The following is a 14,656-nucleotide window of genomic DNA, read 5'->3' on the forward strand; positions in this document are numbered from 1 at the left end:
TCGTGACCAGATAGGTTCTGTCCAGCATTTCCAGGTTTTACCTTGATGCCAATGAGTGACGGCAGAAATCTTATGGAAACACTTTCTGTTTGATGCGTTTCCTGTAAAGTCTCGCAGCCATGCTCAAGGGTTGACTGCTTGGTTCACTTTGATCTTGGTTGATGGCCTTTTGTTTCCATGATTCATCACACGAGAGCAAGTGACTGACCTTGCGAAATCAAACCACTGTTACCATGTTGAGACCGCCAAGAAGAAACCTACCAGCTACTGAAATAAGAGGGTGTTTCTAGTAGAATGTGTGTCAAGGAACTGAGGGCACAGCCTTAGAATAAGGGACATTGCTTTAAAACCTGAGATGAGGAGGAGTTTCTTAAGCCAGAGGGTGGTGAATCTGGAATTTATTACCACAGAGGGCTATGGAGGCCAACTCATTGGGTGTATTTAAGACAGAGATTGATGGATTTTTGATTGGTACGAGGGTTATGGGTTAGGGGGAGAATGGGGTTAAGAAAAATTGGCCATGGTTAGATGGCAGAGCAGGCTTGATGGGCTGAATGGCCCGATTCTGCTCCAATCTCTTATTCAGGTTCCACTCCAAAATGTACAAAATCCTGACTTGGTGAAATTTCACCATTCCTTTATCACTGGTTCTAAATCCCAGAGCAACTTTGCCGGAAGGGTTATCACAGTTCAAAAGGACTGTCACTTCCAAAGGGCACTAAATGCTGACCTCATGATGAATGCACAAACCTGCAAATAATCAAAGAACTGATAACTGAGTTGCTTCCTTGATGGGCCCCTCACTCTATATGAATTCTGGTTCCAAATAGTGGATGATCTGAAAGGCAGCACTTCCAAAACTGCATTGAGACGTGAAGTCACTCCTGCTTCGGTGCCAAGAGCACGAATGGCTTCCAGTCTGTTGCCCATCTGCCCCTCTGTATTTAATGAGCCACACCTTTGTCTTTTTTTTCAGAAAAAACATTGATGCCAGTGGAAAAGAGTCATGGATAAGCAACGGTACTTACTGGGAGTTGAGGAAAGACCCTGGATTCTCAAAGGTGGACAACCCAGTGCTGTGGTGAGGGCCCAGTTGTGCGTTGGGCCATGTGGAAAGTCTTTACACCTCCCTTATCCCACTTAAGGTCCCACCACCTCCGGTTCCCTTCCCCCTCGCCACACCAACCCTACTTCTCAGGTTTACCTCCTAGCAGGTGCCTTAAATTTTATACGAGAAGAGCATGCTTGTGTCCAAAGCACAGTGTATGTGCTGCTGATTGTTCCTCCCTACTCTAGCGCAAGGGAGTAAGGGTGTAGGTTTCTGGCTAACTCAAAAGTGCATTATTTGGAAATACACTAAGGTTGTTACACCTTCCATATCACCTGACATAAATGTAATGTCTCCACATCTGTTGTTCATGGACATCTTTGTTTGAAAGTTTCATAGATTATAAGAATATTTTATCAGTTTGTTTTATGAAGAATTTTAGTTTTCAAAGAAAGTCTAAGCTTTATTTTAAAAGAAAATAGTGTATATTTATTGGGAGGTGATTTTTTTCCTCATCTTTTGAGTCACTTCACTGCTGCTGATGGTCTGACTGCTAACGCAGTGGGATTTTGTGATTATAATTTGTAATTGGCATCCACACAGGGTAAAGATTCCCTTTGATACAGAGGTACTCTGAGATATAGATCTCATGAGCAATGGTGGTCTGCAGTGAGAAGGAATTCCTCGAGCAATTTCCTCCCTCTCTGCTAATTTCTTGGAACTGATAAACCAGCTGTACGTTTGGAATGGTTTGGAAATCTCCATTTTGGACATGCCCCCTGCAGTGGACCAATGATGCAATGCAGGATTGAAACAATGTCTAGCAAATGTTAAAAAAGATGCATTCAATCTTTTATGTTACAGCACTGTATGCAATCACTTTTCAATCAAAGATTATGTGTTTGTATAGACTGAGATAATGCCTCACTAGAGATGTTTCAACAGTGGTGGCATTTCATCCTCCAGGTTCTATGTATTTGCAGGTTCTCAGCATGTTTTGAGGGGGAGCCCTTGTATTCCTGTGATTAAAATGGCACTTGCCATTTGCAAAGATTGTTTTCAGTCTCAAGAAAACAACTGGAAAATTCTTCAAGAAAGATTTTTTTTAAAAGCTCTAGGAAGATACAGGAGTCTCTTAAATGCCACCTCACTAGCAAGTTGTATTTTCTTTTCCTTGACTAGTGAGACGTCTTGGAGCTCATTATTAAGTTGTGGCTAACAAGACACAGCATGTATTGGCAATCGAGCAGCAGTCACAGGGGCCCATTAGAGGAGTTTACAGAGCCAGGTGTTCAGTGGGTATAAATGGTCAAGAGCCATTGGGTGTTAGCTTGAGGTGTCAAGTACTGTCAGGATGCCCTGACTGAGCGTGGAATGACAGTTATTTACATTTGTAACTTTTCATTGCTAAAGTTTGTAGGATGAACTGGCAAGTTTATCACAGAGCCTGAGATGCAGCACGGTGTGCATTTTGCAATAGTATACATGCCTCTGTGGGCGCTGCACCACAGCAGCTGAGGGAAGTGGAACTGTGATTAAAGTGAACCCAGTGATGCCACTTTTTCTTGTTCCAGTGTGAGTTCTGGCATTACTCAGCTGGAACTCTGCTGTTGTTAGTCCTGGTGTGCAGACTGCACTTGTGAAAAGCGGTCGTGCTGAACTCCATGGGAGAGCTGACCCGTAGTCTGTTAAGGTTGATTTATACTTGGGTGTCAACTCGACGCCGTAGGTACGGCGTCGCCGCAAACCCTACGCGGATCACTATGCCATAGCCTGACGCACACCTCTCCCAAAATGTAGCTACGTGTCACAGCAACGCAGACCGCAACAACTGTGATTGGTCCGCTTGGTAGCATCTCATTTCCTCCTACGCTGCAATAGCTTCCCATTGGGGGACTGAAGGGCAGGGAAGGAACTCTGGCTGCAATGCTTTCCATAAAGCTTTACAGACCTCTGAAATTATGGAGGACACATTTCGCTTTTACGAAAAAAGATGCTCGTGTTAAACTTGTTTACCCCGAGAAAGACTACTATGACCATGAAGCCTTGCGCGGGCAGGTGTGTGCACATGCGCGACGTGCCCGAATTGCAGAGCGACGCAGACACACCAACGCACAAGTATAAATGCTCACAACGCGCGTAGGCCACGGCGTCGAGTTGACACACAAGTATAAATCAGCCTGAAGAAGTACTGGAGTGTCCTCAGCTCCCAGAACCGTAACATTGGCAGCACTCATCTGCTCTTGGTTGAACGACATTGGGCTTGTGAAAAAGCTGCTGTGCATTGCAACTCTTTCTGATTTAACAGTGCTCGTAATGCATTGGAATCACACTGGGAGAAGCATATGCTTTTCATCGTGCTTATGGAGTGTTGACCACAAGATTACAATTCCCATCTACATTGCTGAGTAGCTGTAGGTTTTAGCTCTGTTTGATCCAGTGAGGCAGTAACCAGAATGGTTCGGGCTTGGGTTTGATCACCAGTCTTTGCTGTCTTAGCTGACGTCTGCTGTGGAAGAGGTGAGATAAGGGTTGGTTGGTGGACCTTGGAATTGGTTCCACAAGTTGTAAATGGAGAGAATGGATAACCAATCCATTGGCCTTTTCTTGCCTACTTACACATCAGATGTAAGAGGGCTCCACTTCATCACAAGTTTTCCTCGTCCATGTTGGCCAAGGTGCAAGGTAGTTTTAGCAAGAGGCTAGATATTAGCAATACCTTTGAAATTCTCTGCACTGAACCATTGATTATACATCTCATGTTACCATTTACAGTCAGATACTAAAACCTAATGGATCATTTTTCTTGGAAGCCATTCCTCATGTTTACCATCACGCAGAGCTGCAGGAGGTTTGAGATGTACAGTTTTATAATGGGAGCAACTAGGGGGAATTGCAAGGTACTACAATTGCTTTAAATATTTCTTGGCGTGGGGATAGTTGGTGGCGGGATCACACTAATTTTGTTCAGCATTTCATAATGGTCAACGTTATGCAAGGACTGGCTGTAGATTCCACTGTGGCTCTTCTTGGTGAAAGTATTCTCCTGATATTCACTGACTTGGCCTTCTGTGTGAAGAATATAGATTATAAATCCTTTCATTGCTTTGAGATTCTTGCCCCTTAGTGAATAAGCACAACTATGAGTAGTTTGGCAGGGAGAGATATCTGCAAATCACTGTTTTAAATTGCTGTGAATAAGTCAAAATGTCTCTAAACTTAAAAGGAGACCTGTTATATGGTTAGTTAGTGCTCACCATCAAACCAGTGGGTTGTAAAGATGAATAAAGGAAATTAATTTACTGCACGTTTGCAGCACTTTTAATCAGGAGCTGAATTAAGACTCCTCCTCGGATGAGATACTGAGGCACTGATTGAGAGCCTTGGAATGAAGACGTATGAAGGTACAGAAGGAAAATTGTTTTAAAGTAATAACCATTTCGAGGGCTTGGAACTTCCTTCTCGTTCTGGTGAAGGCTCCTCGTGTACACTGTTAGTGTGCAGCCTGAAAACCTTGGATATGCATTTGGAACTGTTTTAATTAAAGTGTGGATGTCGGTCACCATTATCATTTGATGGCTTTATTGCTGCCTGATCTCCTCCACCCCTACCCAAACCCAGAGTTTGTATAAAGCTGGTATTTGTACCTCCCTGAAGAGTTGTCTGCAGGCAGACAACAAACAGGGTCAGACCTCATGACCTCTCACTTCAATGTACTTTAACAAGGTGTCAGTTGATCACTCATTCTCAGCATAGTATCTCTGTTCATTTGCTTCTGTAACATTTTGAGACTCTGGTCATTCGAGTTGGAGCAAGATTTGTTTTAAAATGGTCAAAATCAAATCTGTACAATGTGGATCCTAAGACACATGATATCCAAAATGAATGCCGTGGACCGCAATGTTGAGGTAGGTTGAGAAAAAGCAGTAAAGTGCAAAATATTCACCTTTTAATGCAACCTACCAAGATTGAACCAATCGAAATTGTTCAGATGGCTTTGAATGAAGAAAATCCACTTGGCTTCATCCTGCTCGGAGTACCAAGTTAATCATCTTCATGGCACAGTTGGGCCTGGACTCTCCCCATCCAACAGTCTCTGTCCAGTCATGGAGGTATTTCTATCCCTTGTTCAAATGCTGCCGTGGGAAATTTTAAAGTGCTGACTTGGGTTTGCTTTCACTTTTTTAAAAAAAAAAGAAAGAAAGATAGCATGGGATGAAGATTGTTTGGAAATAATGCAAAGCCCTTGTCAAGTTGGCAGAATGTTTTTATCCCCAAGTTGCCTAATTTTTCCCCCAACCCTTCTCCCACCATTTCACTTCACAACATCTGCAGTTGTGTAATGCTGTCAATTGGCCTTGTGTACCTCTGGGGGAGAAATGTTACATTTACTGCACTCTGCACTATTCCATGATGCTGGCAAAACAATGACCTTTTTGAAAGTTCCACTCAACATTGGCTCAGTTAGAGCTTAGACCAATTCACATCTTTAAATCATGACTAGGACATAACTCAAAATGAAGCATGACATGATACCATAAGAGAAAAAATGCACTTTGAGCTTCTCTTAATATCTTAGTCAAAATTAAATATTTATTTTCAACTACAACAGTTGTGATTGGAGATTTCACTTTTATACATTGTTGATATTATCTGATGACCCAATTAGTAATGTATTGGTGCCTGTAATCATCTCCAAGCAAATCTTGTGCATTGGTCAATGGGGAGGTGGACATTGAGCTGTCTTTCATATGGGAATATAAAGTTGCACATTAAGCAGATTTAACTTTTGGACACTTTTCCATGCTGTGAGAGAAGTGGAGAGGTCATGTCTGTGAAGGGCAATTGGTCATTGACCATTGTTTCCATGCCTTGCTCACTCAAGTTGTTGCAAAATGTTGGTTCTTTGCAGAATGTAAAAGCCAATTTGCTGGTGTCCCACCACTAACTTCGGAATAGTTTTTGCTCTATGCCAAAATTGCTGTTACTTTGGAAAAGCAAATGCCTGAATACAAACCTCTGAAGTACCTTCCTGACCCTCATTTCCACATACTATCTCATCCCTGTAGGAATGTGAGGTCAAATTCCAGAATGTCCCTTGGAGTTTATACCCTTCAGTGATGTTGCACTGTTAAAAGGGCATTTTGTAAGGCAGGGATGGAACCAATATAGTGCAATCTTTATACAGTACTTGTAATAGACCAGCTATTGTACCTTTTGATTGTGAGTGAGAATTGCTGGAAATTTTGTTTGTATCCTCCAATATCACTGAGAACAACCAATGTTACTTCGCTGCTAGATTCTGCCAACATAGTTACAAAGAGTAAATTTCAGCAGAATTTCCCCAGTAGGGTTATGGAATTGGGAAGTGGAACTAGACTGGCAATACCCCTGATTATAGCATTCCTCGTTTTCTGTTAACACACATCAAAGTTGCTGGTGAATGCAGCAGACCAGGAAGCATCTCTAGGAAGAGGTACAGTCGACGTTTCAGGCCGAGACCCTTTGTTCACCAGCAACTTTGTGTGTTGCTTGAATTTCCGGCATCTGCAGAATTCCTCGTGTTCTCATTTTCTGTTGATTAGTTTTGCTCTATGACCACCTCTCCATTTTTTCCCAGATGTTTGTTGTTTTATTTAAATAGTGAAGAAATGAGAAAATCCTATTGGTCCCACCAAGCCTCATTTTACTGTGGACTGAATGCCAATTTCTCCCAATTTTACCACCACTTTCCCCCTAGTGAAACCAGATTCATGAAATATTCATCAGTGACCTATGAAGAACAAGTAGAACACCCCTAATATTTTTCCCACCTTAAAATGCCCAGCCTCCTTTGCACTTGATGACAGCACATTTTCTGTCAATAGTTAATGAGAGGCACCTCTGGTTCCTACACTTGTTGGTTAGAGCTCAGCTGAAATTTGAGTATTTCAGCCAAACGTCAGTACATTTATTTCTCCATCCACTCCATGGCAATGTGTTTATCCTACCACTGTGTCATTGTGATTAGCTATTCAGGCACTCTTTTTCATACAGCAACACAAGTAGTCTGCACTGGCATCAAAGTGAAAATCCAGTACCCACTTTAGACTTGTGTGGCGAGTCCATTAGCCACAGGATTGGTTCTGGCCACCGAGATTGAGCAAAACTAGACTGAGCAAGGTGTGGAGGTAACTTATAGGAGTCATTTTAAAAGTTACAGAGTCTGAAAATGATGGAAAAAAATGTCATCTTGTCTAAGTTAAACATTTTAGAAATCTTTTTCTATTGATTAGGAAACATAATTAAAGCAATATTCAAATAGATCATGTCATCAGGACTTCTGTATTAGTGACACAATGAAATCTCCATTCGAGCACAGTGATAAGGTGTTCAATGCCTTGTACTTGGCATGTTTAAATGTTTATTAAAATATAATTGTGTCTGAAGCATTGGTGTACTTGTTTTTGTTCTCTTCACCCTCAGTGTGCAAGGATTGGCAGCTCCCTTCAATATCTCTACATGAGTATGTTCATAAATTATTTTGTTGCAGTTTTAGTGTCTCTATATTTATACTTTATTATAATATAGCATGAGGCCATTTGACCCATTGAGTCTATGCCAGCCCTTGATCCCATTCCCTCATACCCTTTCTCACAAACTGTTCAACTCCCTCCTGCTAACATTAGGAGCAACTTACTTTGGACGATTAACTTGCCATTCTACTTCAGGATGTGGAAAGAAATCAGAACATGTAGTGGAAGCCCAGATGACCACAGAAAGAATGTGCCCACACCACATAGCATCTGAGGTCAATGTTGAACCCAGGTTGCGGAGGCAGTGAGACAGCACCTTTAACTGTTATGTTACTCTGTCTAAGAAGCTTCTGCTCGCTTTTTGAGGAAATGCAGTGGACTATTGCTAGTTCATGGAATGCTGGCTTTGTCTTGTGGGAAGAGGTTGAGTAGAAAAGCCTATGCTGATTGAATACATAGAAAACATAGAAAATAGGTGCAGGAGTAGGCCATTCGGCCCTTTGAGCCTGCACCGCCATTTATTATGATCATGGCTGATCATCCAACTCAGACAGCAGTTTGAAAAGGAAAAAAAGTTAGATTAACTTTGTCAGATGAACCTCGAAACATACAATGAAATGTTGTTTTGCATCAATGATCAATGCAGTAAGGATTGTACTGGGGCGCAGTCTGCAAGCGTCGCCACACTTCCGACACAAATATAGCATGCCCGCAACTCACTAACCCTAACTATATCTTTTGGAATGTGGGATTCAAGCCCTCACCAGTGAAGCAATTGCACTAGTTGCTACACTACGGTGAAAGTTAATGGAAGTCTGAAGTAAAGGAGTATTCAGTAGTCAGCAGGTCAGAAAGCATCTGTGGTGATAAACAATATAATGAATGTTATCAGAACTGACCAGTTTGGAAACAAATTGCAACATCAGGTAATCTGAAACCATTGAATTCAAACTTGTCTGGACTATAACATACCTAAATGAAAGAAGCTATTACCTGACTCTTTGGTGGACTTTATTGGAACAGCATAAGGAGCCAAAGACATTTGGATGAAGAATCAAATGACAGGCAACTGGAAACCCAAGGTAACCTTTGTAGAACAAGGGGAAGTGGTCAGCAAATTTATGTTTGGTTTCCAGTGCAGAAGAGAATACACTGAACACCAAATTGAAGAAGTATGTGGATATTGCTTCACATGGAAAATAATTGTTTCTGGATGATAAGGGAAGAGATAAAAGAATAAGTTTGGCATCTTTTGCAGCTGCATGGGAAGGGACTGTGAGGTGTAGAGATTGAAGATGGAAGAGTGAATTGGGGAGTCACAAAAGGTGGAGGATCTTTAGAATACTCAATGAGAACCAGAAGGGGGAAAGGTGTCTTGATGATACCACCATGTTGAAGGAGCTGGGCTCTGTAGATGACGTGTTGAATGTAAATGATTGGGGGTGGGGCAGGTAAGGGCAAGAGATATCCCCTCCATGTGGGCCTGAGTCCAGAAGTAGATTAGATTCAAATTCAGATTTGTATATCACATGTACATCAAAACATAGTGGAACATGTTTGTTTAAGTTGGGGTGCCACACATTCCAGCACGAACTCTGGTCTTTGAGCTTTGATCTTCAGTGTCATCCCTAGGACTTGCCAATGCTAGGACCTTGGACTCCAAACCTTGAATACGGGAAGCAACTGAGAGCCCTGTCAACGCTGATAAAGGGTCAAAACCGTGATTAAGTTCAAATAAGACATTATAGGAGCTCAGGTACAAGAGGAAAATGTTATCAGAACAGAAATGGAGTTGCAGAAAGTAGAGAAAATCGGAAGTTCTCGTGAAATGGGATTCAAAGAGACCTAGTTAACATAGCTGTGTTAAGGTGTGGCTTTAAATATTGTTCAATATCCTGTCTCCTAAAGTGGAGATGGAGAAGTCAGGAAGGGGAAATGTCAGGACTGGGCCAAGTGAAAGCAGGGAAAAGACCTGCAACAAAGGCCATGAAATGTTTGGTATCAGTAGGAATAGTGACAATTCTGTCATCAGTGTACTTGGGGTGGGGGGGGGAGGGGTAGGGGTGGTGGTGAAGAAGGCGGCTTCTGGTTTTCCTTCTCTAATCCTGAATAATTAGTTCTCAGCACTCTGCCTCTTCCCAAGGTGTCCTGATCTCAATAAATTCCATGACTGAGATGAACCTTAGCCACTTCTTCTTTGTCCTTTGGTCAGATGTCTATTACTTAGTCTGAAGACCACCTGAATCCTGCCCTCTGACCTCTTCTCCAGGTTCATTCATTGCTACCTGTAGTTGTGCCATTGACTCTCACTTGCAGCACTGCCATCATGTGCTCTAACCCATCCCTCCCACACCCTCCAAAATCATGGTATTTCAGTGACAATGACTAACCTGAACATCAATCCAGTCAACAAGGTTAGTTCTTCCTACAAAGCAAAGCCTAACATCATGAATAGCAGTGATACTTTGAAAGGAATAAAATATCCCTGCAGCATCTGGTAACTCTGAGATCTCTGTCTCGGAGGCCAATGTCAAAACATCTTTCAAGAGGGTGAACTCGCGTAAGGCGACAGGCCCTGATGGTGTACCTGTTAGGGCTCTGAATACCTGTGCCAACCAACTGGCGGGAGTGTTCAGGGACATCTTCGATCTCTCACTGCTGCAGTCAGAGACTCCCATCTGCTTCAAAAGGGTGACAATCATACTAGTACCCAAGAAGAGCAGGGTGATACAGGAGCCCCTCAGGGCTGTGTACTAGGTCTCCTCCTTTACTCCCTGTATACCCATGACTGTATTGCCACCCACAGCTCTAATCTGCTAATCAAATTTGCTGACAACACTACATGGATTGGCCTAATCTCAATAACGAGGTGGCCTACAGGGAAGAAGTCATCTTTCTGGTGTTAAGAAAACAATCTCTCCCTCGATGTCGCAAAAACAAAGCTGGTTGCGGATTACAGGAGGAATGGAGATGGACTGACCCCTATTGACATCAATGGATGTGGGAATGAGAGGGTTAACAGCTTCAAGTTCCTCTGCATCCACATCACTGAAGACCTCATGGTCGTGCACACAAAGGCACAACAGTGTCTCTTTCACCTCAGACAGTTGAGGAAGTTTGGTATGAGCCCACAAATCCTGAGAACTCTCTACAGGGGCATAATTGAGAGCATCCTGACTGGCTGCATCACTGCCTGGTATGAGAACTGTACCTCCCTTAATTGCAGGACTCTGCAGAGAGTGGTGTGGACAGCCTGGCACATCTGTAGTTGTGAACTTCCCACTTCGGGACATTTACAAAGACAGGTGTGTAAAAAGGGCCTGAAGGATCATTGGGGACTCGAGTCACCCTAACCACAATCTATTCCAGCTGCTACCATCTGGGAAACGGTACCGCAACATAAAAGCCAGAACCAACAGGTGCCGGGACAGTTTCTTCCACCAGGCTGTCAGACTGATTAACTCACGCAGATCTGAGTGTATTTCTATGTTACATTGACTGTTCTATTTATTATATATTACTATGATTGTACCTTAGATGGAGGCATAGCATAAAGATTTTTACTCATGTATGTAAGAAGTGGTAGAGGCAGGTTTGATGTTGTCATTTAAAGTTAAATTGGATAGATATATGGACAGGAAAGGAATGGAGGGTTATGGACTGAGTGCAGGTCGGTGGGACTAGGTGAGTAAGAGTTCGGCACGGACTAGAAGGACTGAGATGGCCTGTTTCCGTACTGTAATTGTTATATGGTTAAACAAAGTCAATCAGATCAATTCTTCTCATTGCTGCTATCAAGGAGGTGGTACAGGAGCCTGCAGAGAGACACTCAGTGTTCTTCCCCTGTGCCATTAGATTTCTGAATGGACAATGAGCTCATGAGCACTACTTCATGAGCTCGCAGGAATTTAGAAGAGTGAGGGGGATCTTATTGAAATGTATAAAATTCTGAAGGGATTGGACAGGCTAGATGCAGGAAGGTTGTTCCCGATGTTGGGGAAGTCCAGAACAAGGGGTCACAGTTTAAGGATAAAGGGGAAGTCTTTTAGGACTGAGATGAGGGAAAACTTCTTCACACAGAGAGTGGTGAATCTGTGGAATTCTCTGCCACAGGAAACAGTTGAGGCCAGTTCATTGGCTATATTTAAGAGGGAGTTAGATATGGCCCTTGTGGCTACGGGGATCAGAGGGTATGGAGGGAAGGCTGGTACAGGGTTCTGAGTTGGATGATCAGCCATGATCATACCGAATGGCAGTGCAGGCTCAAAGGGCCGAATGGCCTACTCCACCTATTTTCTATGTTTCTATGTTTCACTATTTTCCCCCTCTTTTGCACTACCTATTTAATATAGATTTCCTGAACAACAATAATCAGATTTAATAGAATCTGATTATTGTTGTTTGGGAAATCTACCAGCTCACTGACATATCAAATCTCCCTCCGGACTATATCCACATTACCGTTTATAAGGCCGGCTGCAGATCTTTCTTTCATAGCTACCAGTCCTCTTCTATCACCTTTCCAAGATCCACAAATTGGTAAACAATGGGCCAATTTTAATTCGGAAGGATTTACCCCTCCACTTCGGGCCCCTCCCACTTACATCCATGATGTTTCTAATGTGCTCTGCAGCTTTGGTGCTTCTCAGTTTTCTGATGTCAAACAGATCATGTTCACATGGGCATCCAATCTCTCACCTCCACCATCCTGGTCTGAGAACCTTCTGCTTCTTTTCTGAACCAGCCTCCTCCACCACCACCACTTTCCAATACTTGATCAGCACACGAAATGCTGGAGATGTACAGCGGCTCTGTCAGCTTGTATGGAGGGGAATCAGCTGTTGACATTTTGAGCCAAGACCCTTCGTCAGGACTGGAAAGAAAGGAGGCAAACCAGAATAAGGTGGTTTGGGGAGTGTGGAGTACAACTGGCAGGGGATGTGAGGCCAGGTGAAGGGGGAGGGGGAGTAAAGTGAAAAGCAGGGAGGGGATAGGCAGAAGAGGTAAAGAGCTGCAGGAAGAGGAATCTGACAGAAGAGGACTGTGGTCAATGGAAGGAAGAGAAGGAGGAGGGGCAGCTGAGAGCCTAACCAGAATGGGGAATGGAAAAGTGGAGAGAGGGGACAGAAATTGCTGGAAGTTGGGGAAATCAATGTTTATGCTATCAGATTAGAGGCTACCCTTCCAATGCTTGCCTGAATCTGTTCTCACCTTACAGCAGGCATTCCCAACCTTTGTTGTGCTGTGGACCCCTACTGTTAACGAAGGGGTCCATGAACCCAGGTTAGGAACCCCTGTTATAATCATACAATACATAAATGGGCCTTTCAGCCACTATGTTCTTGGGAGCCATCAAGTACCTGTCTTTACTCTTTACTGATTCCATTTCCCAGCATTTGGCCTGCAGTTTCTCTTCATTGGGGGGGTGCGGCGGGCGGGCTTCATTTCCTCTTTGAAATACTTCATAAGTGTTGTGAGAGTCTCTGCCTCCGCCATCCCTCAAGCCAATGAGGGATTCCAGCTAGCCCCCGCATGAAAAAGAAATTGCCTCAGATCCACTCTATGCCTCCTACCCCTTACCTTAAACATGTGCCCTCCAGTTAGAGACAACGGCCACCAAAGGAAAATGTTGTTCACTCTTTGTTCTACCTTTATTCCAGTCGGGTCCCCTATCATCTGGGGGAGCTCAGCCGAGCAGGCAAAACCTATGAAAGGAAGCCGGGACATTCCATCTGGTGCCATTGTGCATTTGTGTGCTTTTTCCACGCGTGGGTTGGGGGGAGGTGGTGCACAATAACCTCCCACTGTAAACACAAGGGATTCTGCAGATACTAGAAATCTTGAGCAACGCACACAAAACACTGGAGGAACTCAGCAAGTCAGGTAGCATATGTGGAGAGGTATAAACAGTTGATGTTTCGAGCCAAGGCACTTCATCAAAGTCCTCACCGTAGATGCTTGTCTGACTTGTTGAGTTCCTCCAGCATTTTGTGTGTGTGTAACTTCTTTCTATTCTGTGTCCTTTAGGCCAGCACAATAACGCAGTTAATAGGGCAGCTATGTTATAGTATCAGAAGCACTGGTTCGATCCTAACGGTGGGTGCTGTCCATGTGAAATTTGGGTATTCTCTCTGTGACTGCATCGTTTTCCTCTGGATGCACTGGGTGGCGGGTTAATTCAACACAACTCAAAACAGCGCTGGTACAGGCCCTGTGGCCCACAAGATCTGTGCCAAACATTAGGCCAAATTAAATTGTCCTTGTCCAGCTTGTTCTTCCACTGAGCAAACACTAGAGGGCAGCAGTAACCAGAGGGACAGTCCCCAACACAGGACGAATTCCAGCGCACCCCGCAGAGGCCTCTGCTCTCTCGCATGCCACCTCCATTGTCTCCTCCCCTGGGTGGTTGCAACAGGCGACCCTGCACAACTGAGACAACAGAGCTCCCTCACCAATGAGCCAGTGAACTGGACTTGCAGTATTCTCCATTATCAAAGTCCAACAGGGTCTGTGCACCATCTCAGCACGATAAGGGTACGCAACGAGTCCAGATGACAGCATAGTATGCCGCTCCATCGCCATTGAGCAACTTGCTGATGGGGGTAGACCTGTAGAACTTGATGTCCTTATTATCCAGCAGCAATTTGTGATCATAAAAGACATAACTGACAAAGAAATACACATTTTGAATGGACCCAGAGTGGCCACTGCATTAGTGCGCACCGGTATCTTACCAGAAGTCAGAAAACTCTTAAATACGAATGATAGAAAAATGGAGGCCTATGTAGGAGGGAAGTGTTAGATTGATCATCTTAGATTAGGTTACAGTACTGTGCAAAAGTCTTAGACACATACTGTGTGCGGATATATATATATAGTAGCTAGGGTGCCTAAGACTTTCGCACAGTGTTGTATGTCGGTACTGTGTGCCTAGGGGCCTGTACTGTTATAATTTGTGTAAATGGATGGTTGATATGGACTTGGTGGGCTGAAGGGTTTGTTTCTGTGCTGTATCACTCTGAGTCTATGATTAGTCAATGCAGGAATGCTCCTGCTATCCTCTGTAGTGTAATCTGTTGGCAATCTCTTCGAT

General features: G+C 43.6%; 1 protein-coding gene across 6 annotated transcripts in view; it reads left to right on the top strand.

Moving 5' to 3' along the window:
- LOC140191360 (oxysterol-binding protein-related protein 6-like) overlaps nucleotides 1–7,460 on the top strand; it is a 125,707-nt gene extending 118,247 nt beyond the window's left edge. For all 6 annotated transcript variants that reach the window (XM_072248698.1, XM_072248696.1, XM_072248700.1 and 3 more), the window contains one exon: nucleotides 977–7,460. In XM_072248698.1, coding sequence (XP_072104799.1) covers nucleotides 977–1,085 — 109 coding nt within the window. In that variant the 3' untranslated portion in view covers nucleotides 1,086–7,460. The remainder of the gene's footprint in view (nucleotides 1–976) is intronic.
- Nucleotides 7,461–14,656: the final 7,196 nt, after the last annotated feature.

Source organism: Mobula birostris, chromosome X, assembly GCF_030028105.1.
Source record: "Mobula birostris isolate sMobBir1 chromosome X, sMobBir1.hap1, whole genome shotgun sequence".
NCBI lineage: Eukaryota > Metazoa > Chordata > Chondrichthyes > Myliobatiformes > Myliobatidae > Mobula > Mobula birostris.